The following is a 22,360-nucleotide window of genomic DNA, read 5'->3' on the forward strand; positions in this document are numbered from 1 at the left end:
TGTGCAATAAGCTTCATATCTGTCCCTGAATTACAAATGCCGCTACGAAATTGATTGACTCTGTTACCTGCTGTTACTTCCCGTTGATTCCCGTACACTACCGACAACCCCCGACCTCATCCCTCCGCCGCATAAGCCTCCAACAGCATCGTCCGAATATCCCGAGCTAACCCCCCACCCCTGCGTTTTCTTTCGAACTGCTATTGCGCCAGTACATGCAGCTACACCCCGCCACCATGGGGACAACATCCGTCCGTCGCAACCTCTTCCATCACCACCTAAGCAGACGGCCTGTACCCGCCACGACACCAGATGAACCCATGCAGAATGGCGGTGCAAACAGCAAGATGTCCGATCTTTCCTCCCGTATGCTGACATCTACGTCGTCCGGGTCTACGTCGTCGCTGAGTTCCGGACCGGTCGATAATGGGGAGATCGTCACGCGGGATCAGAACGGCGCGTATCAGCTTGATATTCCTGTCTTGCCCCCCGTCTCTGGGGATATGGGTGACGAGATGGAAGGTGTTGAAGAGGGGCCTGGGGGCGCTGGCGCTGATTCTACGGCTCAGACGGAGATTGGGACGCGGGAAAAAGAGAGTATGTTCATTTATTGCCTTGGTTCTTTGTCTAGAGTTGTACACTGACGGTCCAAGAAATCGAGGCGAGTTTGGTGGAAATGATGTGCCGGAATAGAAACAGGCAAATGAGCAACGAGCCGGCTGGTATGTTTTGAACCGGATGCAGTGCAATGCCATGTCATGGAGCTCGTTTACTGACCTTACGACAGAAATTCTCAATCTTATACAACAAAGTCTTCGAAATAAAGTTGCCGCGCTGCAGGACGACAATTGGATGTACGAACCAGAGACTAATTCGCGAGCATGATGAATTATGTATTGGGTGTCAGTGTTCGCAGCCCATGCGAACTATCCTATCCGAAGGCAATCTACCTAATCCAGATCGAGACTTTTCGGCGGCGCTTCGACTCTCCTCGACTGTCCCTGACCCTGCGATCCCTGACCTCCGAACAACATGCTGCCCATCATATCCAACAGAGGATTTCCTTGTCTGGGGATCTTGATCGAAAAGTACTGCTCGCCAATCTGCGCCAAGGCATCATCCCATATGCCCACTTCGCGGATTTGCGAGGCATAGTGGGTAGAAAGTTGCTTGAAAAGATCCGCGCTTCCGCGCTGAATCGCAAGAAGCAGCATGTTGATAAAGTTGAGGAGGGGCAGCGCGGGGAAGACTCGGGCGTCCGTGCTGGAACTGCTGATGTCCTGTGCGCCTAGCGAAGGGTTCGAAGAAGAAAGTCGTGACGTGAAGATGAGGAAGGCTTTGTTGGCATTGCGAAGGTTGCCGGTCAAGATGTAGGGAAAGACCGCACGGGATGCGTAGATGGCCGCCGTATGGGGTTCGTCGTGTGTGTACCACTCGTATTCCAGTTTTGCCAGTGTCTCCGCCGACTCGGACGTGCCAAGGATCAAATGTTTCTCGGCGTCATAGGGTTCGTGGTCTTCAAATGTTGTTAGAGGAGATTCCGATGAACCGGGACAGCATGACGCCACTAACCTTCCGCATACACCGACCCGGCAGCGTGATGCAAGTCAGGGTCGCCTCTCTCCAGAGGTCCGTATTTTGCACTCCAGCCAATGATCTCCTGAATGAACCGTTTTCGCGTGGGCTCCTCGGGGGGGAATTCGCGCAGCAGTTGGATGAGGCGTTCTGCAATTGTTCCAAATGATATAAGCAATCGAGATCACATCAGAGCCTAAACATGTCTGTTCCTGTAGAAAGACGCATTGAAGTTGAACTCACTCTTACGAGATCGCCCCTCGGCATCGTCGCTACCGCCAGTGATCTCCCAGCCCGCTTTATTGTACACCTCGGTGACCAGCATGATGGACAAGTCTCCACCACTGGCGGACGCACCCTGTTGCGAGCCAGCCTTGAGGAGAGCCGTCGCCCCGCCAGCTAATAGATCCGCCGCTGCATCGTAATTCGCTTGTTTGATGTATCGGGCTGCGATGACACGCAATTGTTGGTGAGCTTCGTAGTAGGCCCCAGAAGCAATCCTGCGTGCGATACCGGAATAAGTTAGTGTTTTTGCGACCAAGAGTCATTGTATAACATTAGGCAAAAGGTCCGAATCAGGTTCACGTACTTCTCGCGCTGTCGAGCAATCGTCTTGTCAATCCGGGAGGTCATCGTGACCTAATAACACGTCAGAGGCCGATGTCAAGGAGATCAGATGGAAACGAGGAAAGTGAACGAATGAGGGCTGCGCATACAAATCTTTGGGTTCAAGACAACTGTTTAATTGATCAAAGTCCGAAGGTTGAGAGACAAGGCTTTGTTGGAGTTGACAGTAGCTTTTTGGTGGGGAGAGGAGGGGCGGACAAGCTTCGGGTCACGGTGGTGCTTGTTGCCCGCTGACTGACGGACGGGAACCCGCTGCTGAGCTACTCCGGAGTCCGCCCTGCTACTCCCAAGGAGCCGTAAGTCTCCTATTGCAAGGTTTCTAGATCGGCCGACGTCTACCCACCACTGGTCTAATTTATCTACTGAAGGTCTATGCTTGTGGGTTTTGACTTATAGGCATCGGCTTCGCGCGTTGCCTCAACTAGATCTTGTTCCTTGATATCCAACGACCCCTGCATTGTTGATATAACATTGCGCGTCCACCCAGCACAAGATTAATGTACTGATAACTCCTGTCAAGGTATTCAGGAGGACCCACATAAGTGATGAACCGAACTGCTTTTGACATCCAACCAATTGGCCGCTTCTATGGCTCCAATACGACGATTCGTCGTCCCAGAGTAAGCCGGGTCACCTTACATATGGCTTCCGCGCCCATATGGATGTAGCATTCTGACCAGCTCTCAGGAAATAACTTCTTTCTCGTACGATGATAACCATGAGTTTCATCTGGGAGACCTGTCTCTGCGGTACTACTATCCACCAAGTCTTCCGGCCGATTTGAACAAAGGCTTTGATAGTTTCCAGAAATTGGATGACGCCGGGGATGAACATCTCGATGCTTTGTTGGAGAGTATCATAGCCTTGGAAAAGGAAACAGGAAAGAAATGCGAAGCCGACATCATTACTTGGCGTGGCATGATGACGAAGGTTAATCGCATCCAGCCCAATAGTTTGCTTGACATGGAACTGATGCCGCTGCGATTACTAGATCCTTACGGCCCCATTTGACAATATGAATGGGTGCGTAGTCGCTACTCTGGTCTCCTCTTTATCTTTCTTTGCCACTAATCCGAGTCTAGCTTTGAAATGAATGCGACGTGCTTCCAGGTGAGCTGCCAACACCAAACCATCGATGGACTCTCTAGCTAACGCAGACGGCTGTAAGGGAACTATGTATGCTGCTCAGATCCTTGGGTCTCTAGGACTAGGTGCTGATGCATTCGCAGTTTCATCGAAGAGAACAACGCTTTCAAAAACCAGCAAAAGCAAAAACAACACAGCCAAAGAATGCCACCTGGGATGGCATCCCAGGAATTGATGGCATACTGGGGTAAGACACATACCATTATACACCTCATTGATGTTTCAGAATCATTGATTCCTGCACAGGATACAAGTTCGAGACCTTGTCGGTACTTGACCAGCCGTGGGATCCGACACCCCGTCATGAGATTGAAAGTCGGGAAGATCTAACCGTGAACAACAACGCCCAATACTGTTCTGTAGCTCGCACCGGGATAGGTCACACGAAGCTAGTCATTGGCGGAGAGGTAGATGCCTGTATGTACAGTGCCCCCCGTGATTTGCGTATTCAGCGCTAACATGCTACCAGTGTGGGACTGCAAACCAGATCGTAAGGAGGACCCTATTAACTGGGTAGAGCTCAAAACTTCTGCGGAGATCCGAAATGATCGCGACATGTTTAAGTATGAGCGAAAATTATTAAAGTTCTGGGCACAGTCATTTCTACTTGGCGTCCCTAAGATCATTGTTGGTTTCCGCGACCAGCACGGTATTCTCCGTCGTTTGGAGGAAGTTGAAACCGCCAGCATACCTAGCAAAGTCAAGAAAGTTGGTCGGAACACCTGGGATGGAAACATCTGTATCAACTTCACTGATGCATTCCTTGAGTGTATGTATATCAAGGAGAGACCCTCTTGCGTAAAACCCGGACTAACTTACGAGAACAGTTCTCAAGTCCACCGTCAGCGAAGGGGGAACGTGGCGAATCCGCAAGCAAGAGAAGTCCTCACTCATCGAGCTCTACAAGGTCGAGGAGAGCGGAACCGGCGATATCATTTCTTCATCCTTTTTGGAATGGCGGGCATCGGCTAATGCAACTGCCGAGTCATGATTTCCTACTAACCCACGTGGCCCGAGTTGACGACGTTCTCAAGAGAGGCGGCTATCAATATGATAGTGTTGTGTCCAGCACAGGTATCTGGGGTCACTTAGCCCAGGGTAAAAGTCCAGGGCTCGGGGAAGATGTCCAACTACTTGCGGCCCCTGAACAATATCCGATGAAGAGCCGGTGCATCGTCCAAGTTTTTGCAAGGTTTGTGCCATCTAAGGTGCTTCTCTGCGATTGCAGACGAATTGTAAAGTTGTATCCTCCTGGTATCCCAATTGCTATAGCAACGGGTGCGGTGCATGGACGATGTGCCATGTTGCTTATAAGAGGGACAGGCGACTCTTTTACACTGCTCCTATTAGGCATTGTCACACTTCCGTCCCGACTTGATGAACAATCATATTCATGTGCACATAATGTACCACTATCTAGTTATGGGTAGTCTGTTAGAAGCCCCAGCAAGGGATTGGAATTTGGTGCATGTCGTCCACTTGTATCCTGTACAATACATACAAGTTCCTCCAATTCCAGATACTCCCCCCGAAAGACACATCATGCAGTCTAGCACAAGGTTTCAAACGGTGTAGGACCACTGTGCCGCCGAGGTCGATTCTGAACAAATCAGTCTACCACTTTCGCAGGCTTTGGTACCTCTATTCCCTTTGCAATGCGCTCTTCGCGTTGTGCTCGTCTTACGGCAGCTTTCAAGACCCTCTTGTGAGCCTGGCCACGGATATGGATGTTCCACTGCTCGCTGTTCGCCAAAGTCCTCTTGCAAACGTCACAAGTGATGGTTTCTGAGCCAGGATCGGTTTCTTCACGCGACTTTGCTTCCTTTTCGCCCAGTACTGTCCTTGCAAAGTCTGAGAGTGATTTGGGATCAGGGGTAGGTTCGCCGCTAAGCAGGGAGCGAACGAGGTGCTCCGATGGATCTGTGACGCTACCAGTCCAGTTTTCGACGTTCGTACTGTCCAGGAGATATAAGCGGGATGTCTCGTTGATTGCTGCGAGAGCTCTCCACAGCTTATTGCGTATCCATTTGATCTGCGACGTGGAATACTGGCGAGTAGCGGTTTTGATAGACTCAATGCATGTTCGCTTCAAGGCTTCCAGTTCTTCTGGGCTCGCTGTTCCCTTATGCAATTCCTCGAGATACGGTGCAAGTTCTTTGAAGCCGATGGCGACCCAGACGCCCCGCGTCTGGTCAACGGTGATCCCCTGTGACTTTTTCTCTCGGAGATAGTCCCACATAAGCTGTGCTTCCGACAACAATCCCTGCTCGAGCATGACCCCAACGCGTCCGTCGAGGCGCGAATTCAAGACCTCTTTCTCCGAATGGATCCAGAAGAACATCGTCGGAAACCGCAGCTGGCCCGTGCCATCGGAGCTGTTACACGTCAGGGCTCCCTCCTTGGCGCGTTTCTGCTCGGCATAGACTTCCGAGGCCGGCCGCCCAGTCTGGAAATAGATCTCGAGAGAGCGGCGGATTTTCCGCCCATCATTCGGATGCCAGCGTTGCGCCATTACCGGATCGACCTCCCGCAGCTTCTGTAGGATCACCTCGGTAGGCGCATTGAGGATGGGCCATCTCGTAGAAGGCTCGATCGGTTCTCCGTTCGCTTGGCCATCTAGCTCCTCGAGCGCGGCAGAAGCGTCACCAACCAGCTGGTCATTGAACAATACAGCTTGCGTGTAATAATGGGTTCCTCCAACGAGGATCGGCAGTTTTCCTCTGTCGTGTATTTCCTGGATGATGCGGAGACATTCTTTCTTGAACAGGCCGACGCGCCACGGCTCTTCGTCCAGTTCGACGCAGCTCAGCAGGTGGTGTGGGATGCCGTTTCGTTCTTCGACGGGGATCTGATTCGTGATGATGGAGAGACCGCGGTACATTTGCATTGCGTCGCCGTTGATGATCTCACCGTTGAAACGAGATGCTAGGTCCACTGCAAGCTATCTACAGCCGTCAGTGACTATCCCCGATGGTGTTTGCTTTGAGATTTTCATGCAGTACCACTCACCTTGGACTTGCCTGTGCCAGTGGCACCGACGACAGCTATGAGGGGCTTCATAGCGGCGGATAGGCGTTTGCGAGGGAAGAATAAACGGGAGAGATAGTTCATGAGATGAGGGAACTGCTTAGCATCATGGAGCCCGATGAGCCATTTGGAAGATGTATGACATCGGAGGGAGCGAAGGAAAATGTAGATGTGGGCGATTCAGCCCAGTTCGTGGACGGTTATGAATTGGCATATAGAACTCGGAGGTAGAAAAATGAGGCCGCGGAGATTAACGTGCTCCGAGCGTCAGAGGTGTTTCCAGTTTTTCAATTTTTAAATTACGGCAGAAATTGGTAATTTATATTGATTGTCAACAATCCGGCCATCTAACGTCTCGGAAAAAGCATATTTGCAATACATTATAATACCAACAGATATTCTCCCGATCAATTCCATACTGTGATAAAAAAGACACTTGAATATAATGTTCTATCTGGTTTGATCTTCTATCTACTGATCATAGAGACTCAAACTGACTATATTGTAAAGTATCAGTAGCTGGGTAATTTGCAAAACGGGCTATTACCTCATCCATGAGGGGTCAAATACGACCTAATGAATGATGTCAATAAGATAAGAAAGAATCTCCGATTCCACCAAGCGACTAGACTATCACTCTTGATAGAATTTTAGACATATCTATCTCTTGCATTCACCATGGTGGATTCTGCCCAGCAAACTTCCAATGCACCATCCGTCCAGGTGAACCACCTATCATACAAGTTCCAAGATGGATCGTCCGGCTTGACCGATATCAATCTCGACCTACCTGCAGGAAGCCGCACACTGCTAATTGGAGGTAAAGAAAAACAATAAAGAACAGCCCCTCCTAAGTCTACTACAACGCTCACACCGTAATAGCCAATGGTGCGGGCAAGACCACCCTCCTCCGTCTCCTAGCCGGCAAGCGTCTCTCCCCGCACAACACGATCACCGTCGGCGGCAAAGACCCCTTCCAAGAGGGTCTAGACGGAGTGACCTACCTCGGCGCCGAATGGGTCCTCAACCACATCGTGCGGACGGACATCGACGTGCCGACCCTCCTCGCGTCCATCGGCGGAGACGCTTATCCCAACCGTCGCGATGAACTGGTCGACATCCTCGACATCGATCTCAGCTGGCGGATGCACGCTGTGTCGGACGGCGAGCGGCGTCGTGTGCAGCTGGCTATGGGTCTGATTCGGCCCTGGCAGGTCCTGCTGCTCGATGAGATCACCGTCGATCTGGACCTGCTGTCCCGGAGTGACTTCCTTTCGTTCCTGAAGCGGGAGACCGAGACGCGGGCGTGCACGGTCGTGTATGCGACGCATATTCTGGACAATCTGTCGAAGTGGCCGACGCACCTGGTGCACATGCATCTTGGGAATGTGAGACAGTGGGGTCCTATTGAAAAATTCAATGAGGAGACGGACGGGTCGTCGGAAAACAGTCGGCTTGGGGAGATTGTCCTTAAGTGGCTCAAGGAGGACCTGAAGGCTAGAGGGCCCCGGAATGGTCGACAAAATCAGGGTAAGACATATGAGTCTCTTGAGGGGCTGGGCGGTTATGGATTGGAAAAGCGGGCATAGGCCTCCTTCCCTCGGTCTATATTCTTCACTCCGAAACCTTGAGGTTCAACTTGGCTTCAATCTTGGATAGCGATATGATGTACATTGTGCGATTTCACGGACCCAAGATTCACCAGGGATGGCTGCACGCATTCAACATTCTACCAGGTCTTTAGAGTCTAATTATAAATGACATAACTTTTCTCGCTCGTCCACTCCACTCTATTTACTCACTACCCCGGAAATAAGTATATACACACCTTCTTCATAAAACCATGTCAGAAATGTTATAGACGCGCATCGACGTATCTTCACTTGCAACAGCAAGCTCAAAATGGCTCATTGGCGATGTGCTTTCCTCCTGCCTAGAGCCCAGTGGTCGCCACATGAGCTCCGTGATCGCCTTTGAGGGGCACATGGCCCGATCAACGCTTGCCAATTGCTGCGTTTCGAAGCTGTCGACCGCGACCTGATGGACCGACAGCTCCCCGCTCTCCTCGCCAGAAGCAAGAATCAGGTGCCCGTTGTGTTGGTGGGGAAGGAAAGAAATCGCAGTGACGGGAGATTTCAGCTGGATAGTCGCCTTGCATACAAATGAGCCTTCTGCTTTTTGCCAGATCTTTACAGACTTGTCGCGTCCTGCTGTCGCAAAAATAGGCTTTTCGCACATCGGCCCCCATGAGGCGTCGAGTATCATCCTGGAGTGGCCCTTCGGGTTTGAAATCATGAGTGAGAACGAGGATCGTTCTTGTTCGTCGCGGCAGAAGACAGCCCACTGTCTATCTCGCCCGACACTAAGAAGGTATTTGTCATCACTCGAGAAACACAGGCTCGTGATGGTTAAAGAATGAGCTGCAAGAGAGGGTCGAATCTCATGCCAGTCAGATGTGTCATATAGGCGAATTACCGCGTGGTCTATAGAGCTTGCTTTGCAGGCGGTGGCGATGAGTGTCCGGTCATGACTGACGGCCACGGCGGATATCTCATAACCGTGCCCATAGAGCTTCTCATGCTCCGGCCACAGTGTATACCGAGCCAGCTGGTCTTCGAGCGGAGGGTGGGTGGAAGTTGCCAACAATTGCTGGCTTTCCTGAGATTGTCCAACGCCGGCATCATCTACCTCATCCCCATCGGTCGGTGCCTCTTTGCCCGTAGACTGATTGGAAAGCCCAAGTACTGGAATCTGGGCAGTATCCGGCAGCTCGCTCTCTGTTAGTTGCTGAAAGCCAGCCAGGTTCTGTAGCATTTGTGCGACGGGTTTTGGCTCATCAAAGACTCGCAGCAGTTTCTCGTCGGCGCCAGAAACGAAACGCGTCGCTCCCAACGTGCCGATACAGTTTAGGTCGTAGCCATGAATTTGGGGTCTGGAAAATTCATGCCACGACTTTTGGCCATCCCGAAGCCACGGTGCATGGAGACGTGTTGTTTGATCACCGCTAGTAGAAAGGAGATAGCCTCCGGTGGGCTCCCACTGGATGCCATTGACCGATTGCACATGTCCAGTTATGCCTAGCCTCTGCATCCACATATCGGCGTCGGCGTCGTAGCTCCATGCTCTCCAACTGCCCGTTCGACCAAGACTCACAACTTGTTTGCCGTTTGGAGACCAGAGGCCGATCCAAAACCCACCGGTGCTCCCGGTCGCCGTAGTTGATCCCTTCTGTACACTGATCTCTCCCATCCTTTCGGCGGGTATCCAAACGCCAGAGACAGAGTCTTGTTCCCATATGGTTAGGGTATTGTCCGCGGAAGCAGAGAGGAGCTGTTGGCTTTCGGAGCTCGGATTCCACGCTGTGGTATATATCCAATCCTCATTGCCAAACAGAAGAGCTTCGAACGTGATTGAATACTTATTGCTCATCACTTCGAACTGATGGGCTTTGTTGGAGAGTGTAGGTTCCATTCCTCCTAGGATTGCGTCTTCGTCTTCGGAGATGGATTGGGAAAGTTCTCCCCGATGCAGTCGCCAGAGTCGAATATATTTGTCTTGACTAGATGAAGCAAGCAGGAAGTCCCCCTCCTTGCTCTGCTTGTCCTGTGTGAAGGACAAAGAGCGCACCCAAGCCTCATGGCCGGATAGCACAGCCGAAAGTTTGAACGCAGGAACGTTGGTCGTGGATTCAGCCACGAGTATCTGTATAGCATTGGTCGTGCCAGAGACTGCCAGGACCAAGGCTCCATCTTTGCCGTCCGTCTGGAGTGACTGCAAAGCTAGGGCCAGCGGGAAAAACCGAGGCTTCATGGGAATGGTTTCGACCAACTCCCCATATACCGACTCACCCGCACACAGTCTCCAAATCCTAACAGTCCCATCCGCCGCACCAGATGCAACGATATTCGCACCGGGTGCCACTGCAAGTGTATTGACCGAGCCGGTGTGACCTTCCAAAGTACACACATGGGTAAAGGAACGCTGATCGTCGGAATGAGCTCGCCATAACCGAACTGTGCAATCGACGGAGCCGGTCAGAAGGAAAGTAGCGCCTGTCGTCGGACATGTGTAAAAGCGGACAGCGGTGACCTTGTCGCCATGGCCGACGAGAAGAGAGTAGACCCCGCGTTGAGAATCATCCTGCGCGTAAATTATCAGCATCAACCCCATGGAATTGCGAAAAATCCGACATTATTGATAGGGGCTCACTGTACCGCAGGATCCCAAAGCGCTACGTTATTATCAGCGCCAAAGGCGAGCACCCCCGACCGAACGTCCCAGTCCGCCGCGGCCGGGTGCCGGTTGCCCCCCACGCTGATGTAGTCTGTGGTGATAGAGACCATGGAGCTCGAATTCTGGGCCCAAATCCTATGTGAACTCTTCGCCTAAGCTCTTTGATCCTTTGCGTCGGATAGTCGGAAAATAAATCTGGGGGGGTAGAGAGGTGGAATCACTGTCGCATGGACACAGGAAACGAATAAATTGTTCCGTCGGGGGGGAATTGGGTAATGATTTTTGGTACAGACTGGCTTATCGATAAGCGCGGTCAACCTCTCAAAAGAACCGCAATCTCTTGGGCCATATCCGTACCTCAGATCTCCTTCCCCACCTCGTTCTTTTCGATGCGAATTAGTATCAAACCAAGGTCTCATTGTACCATACCCTAGACTGTTATTAATTGTTATCGCATTCTCTAGCCATGTCTGCTACAAGCGTTTCAAATCAACAGCCCATAGCGGGGCAGAATAGTTCCGAATCTATTCCGATCACAGTCGAGTTCACGTTAGTTTCCCAACCTCGCTAGGAAATCATGGGTCATTCATCGCTGATTGGCATTTTCTTTGATAGAGGGGGTCTGGAGATCCTTTTCGATAACGAGCGCAAACATTCTATTGCTCTCCCCGCGCGACAGAACGAAGGTGGCCGGCCGAACATCTCTTTCCTGCTAGGGTACCTAGTCGACAATCTCATGAAGGACGAGAGAAAAGAGTTATTCATCCTGGAAGGAAATGTGTATGTGGGCCCCTGAGGTGACTAGCGGGATAGTACTAACTGTCGACGGCAGGAGACCGGGCATCCTCGTTTTGATCAACGACGCCGACTGGGAATTGGAGGGAGAAGAGACTTATGAACTCCAACCTGGAGACAATATTGTCTTTGTTTCTACGCTTCACGGAGGCTAGCTTGTGTAGGGATGTACATGCACTATCTATATGTCTCTTGAATGATCGGGAGCCCAGCCAGGGAAACAACGCCGTCCAATCTTATTCCAGGGTGTTTCAGCGCGGAACAGAAGCTTAAACAACATCTTCTACATGCTGCTGAGAAATTCTCTCGGGCTCACGCGGAGTTCGAAGGCCACTCTGGGGTGTCGAGAGGCCGTCTTTTGGGCTGCCTATCCCTCCAATCGAAGGGGTGCTTACCCCGCTCGGAGGCACGGGGATCTTGATGTCCTCAGGTGAACCGGGAATAATTTCCTTGGGGAGGTCAGGAATATGAATCCTGCGTGCCTCGTTCTGGTAGCTTTCAGGAATAATCTACAATTGAGTGTTAGTCGATGTTACTCAATCCTCCGAGGATCCGAATCTCACCTCGATAATTTCGTCCCGTGGGAATTCTAGAAAAGGGATATCCGCAGCATTACATGCCATAAGGTAACCGTAGAGAACCCTTAGAACGCTTTCGTGGGCAATAATGAGGAGATCATTCTGTTCGCGTTCAAGTTCCAGGATAATAGGCTCAAGCCGTACGGCAAGATCGTGATATGACTGCAGTCTTTTATTAGCGCACGATGCGTCTAAGAGAGGCTGGGAACTCACCTCTGCCCGAGGATATCTATGATGGTATGGGTCAAGCTCATGTTTGGCTACCTCGTCGGGATATTCTTCTCGGATCTTCTTCTCGGACATCTTTTCACACACTCCCGGATTCAGTTGGCTGAGCTGGGATCTTTGTCGAACCTTGTACCCAGACTCATGCAAATACTTCGCGGTTTCAACCGTTCTGCGTCTCGTGGAGGTCCAGATCGTCAGTGGCTTCAACACATGATCTGCTCCTTCTTGGTTGATAGTTTCCTGTCGTTCGGATTCTCTGTGCTTCACCAAACATTCGGTCATTTTCTTTGCATAATCCTCCCCTAATTCCGATAAGGAGGCATCTGCTTTGTAGGAACTGGCTCCGGAAGAAACACCGGCCTTGTTGTCCAAATATCGTCAGAATACATGGGGTGAATAAGACGTGGAGGGGGGTGCGCTCACACGTGCGAAGTATGTACGCCGAGACTTGATATGAAGATTCAAGAGATAAAATACGATTCGATTGGAAAGATATCCAAAGCTCCGGTTGTTGACGATCAGTCGTTCTCCAGCATTGATCATCTGCAATGAATTAGCGTATAAGCAACGAAAAGGGTGGCGTGCTTGGACCTTAATGTAATTCAGATCTTTCTCCTCCATAGTTTGAAATTGCGGGATCCGAGCAGTGATACGAGTAAGGTAATGCTTGACTGCATCTTCAGAGGTCCATCCTACGTACTATAACAGAATCAGTGTCCATTTCACAACCGGGAAACAGTAAGCCAAACTCACGTCCGGTGATGATATCTTTACTCTGCGAACATTCTCCTCAATGATACGCTCGTCATCGCACCACGATTCAATGAATAGCGTCTAAGAATAGAATGGGTGAGCCAATTATACTCCTCACGCAACAGTTCTCCAAGACACACATACCTCAATATCATGTTTCGCAAACTCGTTCGCAAGCGATCGCCGTCCGGAGGGCAACGGATTGACAGCATCATATATCGCTATCTGGCCATTCTCTTCATTCAAGAACTGGTATATGTCCTCTCGGCATTTTTTGACGATCTTTTGTCTCAGGAGTACGGAGGAAGCAGACGCTGTTTGAATTAGCAAAAGGACGCAAGGCATAAAGACTAACGATAATCGAAAGCTTCGAGAGTGGAGCTCAAGACAGTCCAGGAGTCCACGAGAATAATGAACCCTTACCGTTCACAAAAAAGTAATCCTCGGGAATATCTTCCCCAAACGGGATTGTGGCACGTCTATAATCTCCCAAATGGAATATCCTTGTTTTGACACCGAGCCTATAAACCAGTCAGAGGAGTTGAGCATCACACTAGGGTCGAGTGATGTACCGACCATCGAAGATATCGTGCCAGTGCTACTGACATGTGCCTGGAGATGACGCGCAAGATCAGCGATAACTATCAGAGAGAGAGAAAATCCAGACAAAGTAGGGTTTCACGAACGTCTTGCCTCTCGCGGGTAGCCCTACTGTAATGATGACAATCCGACCCGAGTGGAACAGTCGTCCAGATTCCGTGCTATACAGTTGAGCCGGGGCTAAATCGGCCTTTTCCGGTAGATCATGGATCGCATCGACAAATGTCGACGACTTGCGTCGAAACCGTGGGGAATTCACCACAATATCTGCCGTTCTAGAAATTATAAGCACATATATCTTGACACCTCAGATAGAGAGGCAACACAATAGGCAGTATAAGTGGATTCATCCGGGTAGCACATCCTCCCTTCCCTTCCCCGCCAATAGCGAGGATACATTCAGGGAGAACGAGAGACAATGCGGGGATCGCTACGGCAAACTCACAATAGTGTATCCATGACGAGGTTTATAATAACCAATATATTCACCAACAGTAGTTCCAGAACAAAGCCTGTTGGTCCGTGGGAACTTTGGGAGCACCTAGTGAGCTAGGAGGCTAAGAGAATGCCGGCTTAAGTCGGACCCGGTGACCTAGGTAGAGAGTCGGGAATTCACTTCAAATCGTAACCGATCCCAGTAGCAGAGGGCGGACTAGCTGATCTTTATTGCTTCGAAAAGGTACGTCGTAGAGAGTTCATAAGAATCGATCCATTCTGAAACTAGACACTGTAAGAGGTGCAATGACAGGAGTGTTGAATAGAAGAGGTCAAGATAAGAGAAATAATTTGGAGGTGTCCGCTGGCGGGGCAAGGTGCGTCACTCCGGGGACCCAAATGGTAGGTAGTAGTAAGTACAGTAGTAACTTTGTCGTGGAGTACCAGAGAGGTAGATTAGTGCTCTTAGCTGCAACGATGATATAATAGCATGAATTAGTACGGAGTAGGTAGTAGTTATCGACCTGACTTGAACCAGCAGTCAACTCAGGCAGCGACAGACAAGCCTGCATGCCTCATGGCCTCAGGCAGCAACCAGCGAGGGCTACGGGAGGACACAGCGACCAGCCGTGCAGAATGGGTGCCGGACCGAACAGGCAGAAAGAACTGATGACTGGCTGGGCTTAACTTTTTTCAACCCCGGGAAGCTCGTCTGAAAGTCTCGGATTCAACGAACTGTCTGGTCCATCCCCCTTCCACTCCGACCTACCTCTCCTTCACCTCCGACAAGAGCAGACCAACGAAGATTCTGTCTGCAATCAACTAGCACCTTTTTGGTGTTCTCTTTTTCTTTCGCAACCCCCTCGACTCCCGTTCTAAGCCTGTCAGTCACTCTCATACCTCGGGGCCCGTTCTCAAATCCTTTCTTGTCCTGTTTTCCAAACACCGTCACCCTCTCCAAATACAGCCCGTTGTCGAAGCTCTTTGACTCATTGATTCCAACAATAACGACCGTCCACTAAACAATTTTCCTTACACAGCTACGATGGCCGACTATTTATCTCCTTTGACGGACAATTCCGTCGCCGCCGCCGTGCAGGATGCATACAACCTCTTCTCGGATCGGAGGGCCGCGCTCGGCCTGTCCAACCCAGGAACATTGGATAACATCGCTAGGGAGGTGCAGAAGGATGTTCTGCTGTCCAACTTCATGTTCTCGGGTCTCCGGGCAGACTTGACCAAGGTCTTTGGCATGTCTCCGCTGTTCCGCGTGTCGCACGCCTTCTCCATGGGCTCGTCCGGGAACTTGCCTCCGTATGCATTCTCGGCCATGTATGGAAGCCCGAAGGTAAAAAACAATATGCCCTCCTATCATCATCTGCTATCGCAATCTGATGGAAATGATGCTAACATTATAATTCCGGCCAAAAGGTCTTCATGCAAGGTAACTTCGGAAGCGATGGTGCTCTCGCCGCTGTTGGCAACTATCGTTGGACTCCCAAGTTGGTCACCAAGACCAACACCCAGATCATGGCCGGCGCGAGCCAGGGTCTGATGCAGATCGACAACGACTACACTGGTGACGATTTTTCGGCATCGATCAAGGCCTTCAACCCGTCTTGCCTGGAAGGTGGCCTGACTGGTATCTTCGTGGGAAGCTACCTTCAGTCCATCACCCCCAGCTTGGCTCTTGGTTTCGAGGCTATCTGGCAGCGTCAGGGTATGAACACTCGTCCGGAGACTGCTCTTTCCTACAGTGCGCGTTACAAGACTAGCGATTGGATCGCCAGTGCTCAGCTGCAGGCCCAGGGTGTCCTCTCTGCCTCCTACTGGCGAAAGCTCGGTGAACGCGTCGAGGCTGGTGTCGATATGAACCTCCAGTTTGCTCCCAACGCTGCCGCTGTCATGATGGGTGGACCTAGCAAGGATGGCACTACTTCCATCGGTGCCAAGTACGACTTCCGTGCTTCTACCTTCCGTGCCCAGGTCGACAGCGCCGGAAAGGTCAGCTGTCTCCTTGAGAAGCGGATAGCGATGCCCTTGGCTCTCACTTTTGCGGGCGAGATTGATCAGGCCAAGGTAAGTTCAAGCCCTGTTTTTCCATTGCGGAAGATCCACCGTGTGTTCGTTGTATTCTAACGCGAATCGTCTTTCTAGCAAACGGCGAAGCTCGGTCTCGCTGTCTCGCTTGAGATCGCCGGTGAAGAATTGATGGAACAGCAGGACAAGCTCGAAGCCCAGGGCAACATGATCCCTCCTCCGTTCTAATTTTCCCACATAACATAACTGCGGTCAATTAGGCTCACCTGGCTCTTGGGGGTGGGAGGGATCCGTCTCGACTCTTCTGCCCACCCATCAGCTTATACCTTTTTCGTCATATTGTTTTATTAGTTCTTCAACTCCTCCGGTGTATGTTTGGAAGATGGTGTATCATCGTGGTTTACTCGGATGCGGCTTGCTGGCCCGGAGACGCAGTCGTTTTGGCGCCACGGAGCCACCCTTTTGTATAGATCCATCTTCGGCATGCTCACACTACCATTCCCGCCTCTCTATCCTTTTTCATGTTATTGCTTCGTCTGTTACCGTTCTCCTGTCTCTCTATCCTTCCTGTTTTCCTCCCATCTCCTTTGATGACTATATTGGCTGAACAACGGGGTCGCTGAGCATGCATGGAACTTTTTGCGGGAATATGGTATTTGGTCATTATTTTTCTTAATTTGTTCATGCATCATAGATGGGCAATGTAAAACAGTTGTTTTGGTCTTTTGTGTGCTTTGTTTGTATTCTGTTTGCAAAAACAAGGCTCCCTTAGGAAACAGTATCGAAGCTTGGATAAAAGCATCCTAAAATCGGGTCGTCGTCTTGATTAATGTAGCAAGTTCAAGGGGTTCTTTCCAAGTCGTGCACCCAGGATTGTAGTCTGCGGCAAGGGTTGCTTCTCCCTGGTTGAGAGAATGGTATATCGGCCTTTGTCGAATCTGTGAGGCTTGAACTTGGATGTTCTTCATCGCTGTGCCTGCCCTATAACCTACCAACCCAGCGAGATAGAGAAATGGAGAGAAAGAAAGAAAGAGTGAGAGAAGAAGAAGGGGGGAAAGAAAGAAAGGAAAAGGGGAATGATCTCCTAAACGTCCACCAAGTCGCGCGATACACAACACATACAAGTCCCCAAATACCTAGGGACCTAGTTTATATTGCTTTTGGCAGCACGGCACACGATTGACAGGCATGACCTGTTCGCTTTGCTACTAGATAGTCAGTCAGACAAAGTGACCGACCGCCAGGCGGGATTACATTATGAAGGCACTACTGCATGTCTCATCCATCTACAAATTCCAGCCTAGAAGTGTGGTCAACACGACTACATACAGTCATCATCGGGAGTATCGTAGCAAGACCCGTAACGGCTAGGGATGAGGTAGCTTGTAGCCGAGTGTTTCGGGCTCTAGGAAGCACGAGTTACTGATATAGCGCTCTACCAGATATTAAGGTGGAGTCAGTAATATATACCCACGCTCCTACAATTTAATCATCATTTCATGCATAACGATCAATAATTTTAATGCCACGACAATTTCCTTGTTCCATGTATATCCTGTATATTTCACTCTTGGATATATGGGGGGCAGAATAACTCGGTTACTCTTGATAATGATATCCTCGAGCATTGAGGTGTACCTTCCATGGATGGAAGTCCCCCACAGCGAGTTATTCCCTATCATTTGCTTACACAACGGGCACCAATTCTGATCAGTTGGCTCATGTGGTCCCATATCATGTTTGCTTTCGTTTCGGAAGGTTTGGGCCACTGCAAAATATCATCATTGGACAGCCAACCTAAATAAGGCAAATAATCAATCCGACGAAAAGACAGTCTGTCACTGACAATTGGTCAAGATGTCGGTCTGGGTGTTGGTAGCGATTTCTCCTCAAGTCTCCACCATGACATCATTACTTTCCAGCGGCCTCTTTTTCGTCGGTGCGCACAACGCTAACTACGTAAACTAAGCAGGCACTTATAACTAGGTAGGTAAACTACGGACTTGATGATTTGCTCCGACTTATCCTCGCTTGCTTTCCTGATTGGTTCTTCCCTTTTTCTCACTGTGCTGGTAATGGACCTGCGCAGCGCCTCTGATGTTGTTTTCTTGGGTTTTAATTCAGGAAATCGTCACTCATCAATCTGTGTGGCAATGGAATGATGTCTGATTTCAGGGTGAGGGGCGAAGATACCTTGTCCAGGTCATACGTTCGGGTACCAACATATAATTTTTCTGGCATAGAATGCAACAATAATAAATAAATATCACACACCACAAGTATAACCACTAGCACAGCCATGATATCATGTGTTACAGGGCTATTAGGCCTTTGCCAATCATATTTACCATCTAGTGAAGTACCAAGACTGTCCTTCAACCTATCTTGCCACTATCTCTTTCTAGTATAGTCGTCAACGTGACATTAATGAAGCTTCACGGATTTTTCTACTTCCAGATGTGCCTAATCAGGGCAGTTCCTGGCTCTCTTGCTCTTCCTAGCTCTCTTGTTGATGACAACCAAATTCCGACAGTTTGATCGGACTCTGTAATGTTCGTCGGGCGAGCACCGAGGCGCAATGACCCGATCGGGGGAAAGGAAGGGAGGTTTCCTTGGGTCGGTCTACTGTCAAGTTCCACCTTATTCATAGAGCTGTTATGCTGCATACACTGCAGTGTGTACTGCTGTATATGTGTCATCTAAGTAAGTAAAAGCACGTCAAGAAGCACCGGTAGCTATAAATAAGAATCTAGTATAAATAACCGTCGAATGACTATCTTACGGTGGGTGCTCATGAGCCTGCTAGGCTGCTGCCCTCTAGAGCTGCAGTCATGCGACATTTATACCTACCGAGAACAATGCATAACCTGTGGGTACAAGACAAGTTACATCATCAATGAATGCTCTGCTACCAAAATCATGGTTATTGGGATCCTCTCTCTACCGGGCGTGGGGTTCTTTGGTGCTAGGCTTAGCTTCTTCTTTCCTCCACAGTCACACCCACCATCGTTCTGCGCCAAAAAAGGAAGGGAACGATATGGAATCTCCTGGCTGTGTTTCATGATATGCTTGGGATTTATTATGAGTAGTGTCAGTGCTGCTGTAATATAGACAGGATGTTTAGTAATATAGAATAGTTATCCAAACTTTGCTTTAGTCAGGTTGATTCATCCCCTCCCATGGCGCGGTTGCGAACATGATTGGTACCATCCACAGGAGGCTGGTAGGATACTATACGGTACTAGGCCACTAGCCTAGGTACCTTAGGTACAACGTTAGGTAAGTTGTGGTACTAGTCACAAGTATTAGTATGGTATTGTTACTAGAGTAAGTCATAGCTTCCTCGGTACCTGTTTGTGCCTATTCAGAGGCTGGGATGGTTTGCTAGGTAGGTAGCATTTCACTCCTAACAGTTCTGACAACTGACTCAGGTACTATACAAAACCCAGCATTTACAGTGTCAAGCCACCCGCCCATGGGAAAACGTTCTAATACACAACGGCATGGTCAGGTGAGCAGGACCCAAAAATCTGATCCAACTGATCGTTGATCGGCTGATGCTTTCTGGCAAGAGTTATGGTCGCAATATCCAGGGAACGGTAAATTATACTTGATCCATAGCAATAGCTCCTACGCCAGCAGAACCCATAGGCATGTTCTTTCCTCTGTCGAATTACCAGTAACTCAAAACTCGAAAGTTATCACTGAATAGATAGTATAACGAATTGACCATCTACCACTAAATCTCCTTCGGGAATTTCTAAATATCCCCCGTCTCTTCCCGGTAAGCAAAAGGCTAAGTTGATATGAGCGCTGTAATCCTCGGGATAACCCCTCCCTCCCACTCTTGGCCAACATAAAAGAATCAGCACGGAGAGAGGTGAGGTCATAGGCTTCTTCTAATGGTTTTCTTTGATCCTGTCCCGGAGCTTGATTTGCTCGCAGTGCACAACGCAGCTCCGAGGGTTGCTCTCATTGACCCATCGCTCAAAGACCTCTTGGCTGCGAAAGTGGGGCAAAGGCAAGCAGCCTGTGATACATGATATAGATGCACGGTTTATCAAATGGTCAGCAACCTATGTATTACCATGTATAACTTGTTCTTGTGGTCTAGCATAGCAAAATTACACTGTTCTAAGTTTCATAATGCTTGTGTCTTGCTCTGCTGGTTGATATATGATTCTACTCACTTGATATGGTACTTGTAATTAGGTACTCCTTCATTACAATGTCTATACTTATATCGACGATATAAGAACACCACCAAGAGACAGCTCTTAGAAGCTTTGGTCAGACTCTCGCCAGGCAGCTGATTATTGCTAGACAAATGAATAGCGAGGTCTGTATCATACATCGGTAATTCAGCAATGGTTAAATCCCTGTATCATCAGCTATTGTAAAGGACTATGTGGGTTTGTCTCTCCCACTGTTTCAACTGGCGGTACTCCTTGCTTGTGTCACTCTCCTACTGAGATTCTTAATATATATGAAAGTGTAATATGAGGCTCTGCAATATAGTGAAAGAAGATCTATCAATTGTAGCTGAAATAATGCCACTCATAATAATACTATACGTAACACCTAACTTACACACGTGCACTTGAGTTCCATTGATATGGTGCTTGCTATTCAACATGATGAAACAGCTATGAGACTTCCAGATATCTATTGAGTACTCATCCGTAGTTCATTGCTTCAAAGAGAAGACAGGAGCCCGTATTGTGGATATTATTCTTGTCCCCATTGTTTATAGAGATAGCTACAAAGTGTATAGTTATCTAATAATTTCTATTTTGATAGCTCCCCACTAAACAACTAGTAGCCAATTCCATACTGCTGCTTAGCTCTGTCTCTCATGCATAGAGCTGTTCAACTTCGCATCCATCTATCTTATGACGCAATCTGGATACAATCCAATAGAAAGTACTTGCCCGCAAGGCTTTCTTACCAAGTTTAGGAGTTCGTGCGTAGATTACTTGCAGGTCCCGATCCAACAATTGAAATAGATCCGATTTACCTTTACAGTTTTATCCAATGGCATGATAGATAGTGCTACATACCGGGCAACCACCTTTCAGCATGGTTGCACTGCCACGATATGTGGCAGAGGATGGCCAATCAGTATTCTCCCAGAAAAATCACATTGGTCACTTGACACTGCGGTAAAAACAGTGGCAAAGTGGTCTGCTTTGATGATAACTTACAACTAAAGGGATATTTATTTTAAACTGTTCATGTAAAGAATTAAAATGATCAACCTGCTCGGTCCCTAGGCATCACGGGATGAATTAAGCATGGTGGTCTATTGAAATGCAATTAAACAAATTAGGCTTATCGTGCTAGTTGGGAGTAAAATACCTCACACTAGTAGGTAGGCTCGCAAGGTCGAGTAGCCGCGTTCCCCATTGACCCTGATGCGCATTGGTGGTATACAACATGCCTGCAGGCCAGAGACCAATTATATTGGGTTTCCTGCTCGGTATCCCTGGGTAGCCCTATATTTAGTAGCTAGTCACTGTAGGATTGTACGCCAAAGCAGTACCGAGTATAGGACCAGGTGTTTATATGTGATGTATGTACTGTTTTCTCAGTAATTGAGTATGTTTGGTAAGTTCGTAGTCTATATCGATGCATATAGAGCGTATTCACTGATGTTAAATTGATGATAGCATTACTGATGACTCTCCCACCCTGTTATAGGCACTATCTATCTGCCTCACTTGCGATAATTTTATCAATGAACATGACATGGAAGAGGCAAAATACCAGCATAATCTTGGTATGCTGGAAGACAGGGACAGATGACATTAGGTAATAATTACACGAGGTACTATGCAGCTTGTATGGGTATTGATTGGTAAAGTGGGGCTGTCTCATTTCACTATGCTTTCATCTTCTTTCATTGCACTGTTTGGGGTGGGCGTTCAAGACCATCACCCCTCCTGTATAATACCATCAAATACTGTATTGGCCTCATCCCTCCTCTATCTAACCCAGTCACAGTGTGACCGTAAGACCGGTGGATCGGTTACCTGGAGGTATCGGTTACCGTTCTCTATCCATACGCTGGGTATCATCAAACATACATACACTAATCATGTACGGGAATAGCTCCATTCTCATGTCGGGTGCCAGAAACAGAAACCATTCCCAGTTGGATATGCCAATGAATCCCAGGTATTATCTCTATTATCCACAGTCCACAGTTCTCTTGACGGGCTCTCCACATAACAACCACAATCTTCACCCGCTTAACACATGCTCATTAATATTATTATCATGACTAAAATGATAGGTAATTGACTAGTGGAGGTTGTTAGTTG

The 22,360-nt window shown here is 49.0% G+C and overlaps 8 protein-coding genes across 8 annotated transcripts; 5 read left to right on the top strand and 3 right to left on the bottom strand.

Annotated features, from left to right (window-relative positions):
* Positions 1 to 1,138, top strand: P168DRAFT_120134 (uncharacterized protein). The gene is made up of 3 exons (XM_024832613.1): positions 1 to 597; positions 654 to 722; positions 788 to 1,138. The coding sequence occupies exons 1-3, from the start codon at positions 216 to 218 to the stop codon at positions 883 to 885; spliced, it is 549 nt and encodes a 182-aa protein (XP_024695471.1). The 5' UTR covers positions 1 to 215; the 3' UTR covers positions 886 to 1,138.
* On the bottom strand, positions 852 to 2,367 carry P168DRAFT_288775 (protein GET4). Its single transcript, XM_024836866.1, has 5 exons — positions 2,292 to 2,367; positions 2,165 to 2,214; positions 1,819 to 2,075; positions 1,573 to 1,725; positions 852 to 1,516 (listed from the first exon to the last, which is right to left on the bottom strand). Exons 2-5 carry the CDS (start codon positions 2,206 to 2,208, stop codon positions 951 to 953), a joined length of 1,020 nt encoding a protein of 339 aa, XP_024695472.1. The 5' UTR covers positions 2,209 to 2,214; positions 2,292 to 2,367; the 3' UTR covers positions 852 to 950.
* Positions 2,368 to 2,747: 380 nt separating this feature from the next.
* P168DRAFT_280257 (DXO/RAI1 family decapping nuclease) lies at positions 2,748 to 4,339 on the top strand (the record flags this gene model as incomplete). Its single annotated transcript, XM_024835859.1, has 7 exons — positions 2,748 to 2,822; positions 2,890 to 3,132; positions 3,194 to 3,225; positions 3,432 to 3,535; positions 3,595 to 3,765; positions 3,818 to 4,117; positions 4,176 to 4,339. 7 exons carry the CDS (start codon positions 2,748 to 2,750, stop codon positions 4,337 to 4,339), a joined length of 1,089 nt encoding a protein of 362 aa, XP_024695473.1.
* A 657-nt stretch (positions 4,340 to 4,996) lies between these two features.
* P168DRAFT_249790 (tRNA dimethylallyltransferase) lies at positions 4,997 to 6,562 on the bottom strand (the record flags this gene model as incomplete). The annotated part of the gene is made up of 2 exons (XM_024834189.1): positions 6,358 to 6,562; positions 4,997 to 6,289 (listed from the first exon to the last, which is right to left on the bottom strand). Coding segments are annotated over exons 1-2 (1,395 nt in total), but the record flags the coding sequence as incomplete, so codon positions are not given.
* Positions 6,563 to 6,879: 317 nt separating this feature from the next.
* P168DRAFT_288778 (putative ABC transporter) lies at positions 6,880 to 8,150 on the top strand. Its single transcript, XM_024836867.1, has 2 exons — positions 6,880 to 7,195; positions 7,258 to 8,150. The coding sequence occupies exons 1-2, from the start codon at positions 7,054 to 7,056 to the stop codon at positions 7,962 to 7,964; spliced, it is 849 nt and encodes a 282-aa protein (XP_024695475.1). The 5' UTR covers positions 6,880 to 7,053; the 3' UTR covers positions 7,965 to 8,150.
* A 3-nt stretch (positions 8,151 to 8,153) lies between these two features.
* Positions 8,154 to 14,021, bottom strand: P168DRAFT_309670 (6PF2K-domain-containing protein; the record flags this gene model as incomplete). The annotated part of the gene is made up of 14 exons (XM_024839322.1): positions 8,154 to 10,515; positions 10,590 to 10,730; positions 10,830 to 11,038; positions 11,720 to 11,912; positions 11,967 to 12,143; positions 12,195 to 12,569; positions 12,633 to 12,752; positions 12,801 to 12,908; positions 12,963 to 13,043; positions 13,107 to 13,276; positions 13,386 to 13,483; positions 13,539 to 13,574; positions 13,649 to 13,837; positions 14,008 to 14,021. The coding sequence occupies 14 exons, from the start codon at positions 14,019 to 14,021 to the stop codon at positions 8,209 to 8,211; spliced, it is 4,218 nt and encodes a 1,405-aa protein (XP_024695476.1). The 3' UTR covers positions 8,154 to 8,208.
* Positions 14,022 to 14,716: 695 nt separating this feature from the next.
* On the top strand, positions 14,717 to 16,764 carry tom40 (TOM complex pore protein TOM40). The gene is made up of 3 exons (XM_024836868.1): positions 14,717 to 15,345; positions 15,429 to 16,076; positions 16,155 to 16,764. The coding sequence occupies exons 1-3, from the start codon at positions 15,043 to 15,045 to the stop codon at positions 16,263 to 16,265; spliced, it is 1,062 nt and encodes a 353-aa protein (XP_024695477.1). The 5' UTR covers positions 14,717 to 15,042; the 3' UTR covers positions 16,266 to 16,764.
* A 1,707-nt stretch (positions 16,765 to 18,471) lies between these two features.
* On the top strand, positions 18,472 to 19,260 carry P168DRAFT_288781 (uncharacterized protein). The gene has a single exon (XM_024836869.1). It carries the CDS (start codon positions 18,807 to 18,809, stop codon positions 19,146 to 19,148), a length of 342 nt encoding a protein of 113 aa, XP_024695478.1. The 5' UTR covers positions 18,472 to 18,806; the 3' UTR covers positions 19,149 to 19,260.
* Positions 19,261 to 22,360: the final 3,100 nt, after the last annotated feature.

The sequence above is a fragment of the Aspergillus campestris genome (assembly GCF_002847485.1).
Source record: "Aspergillus campestris IBT 28561 chromosome Unknown P168scaffold_3, whole genome shotgun sequence".
Lineage (NCBI taxonomy): Eukaryota > Fungi > Ascomycota > Eurotiomycetes > Eurotiales > Aspergillaceae > Aspergillus > Aspergillus campestris.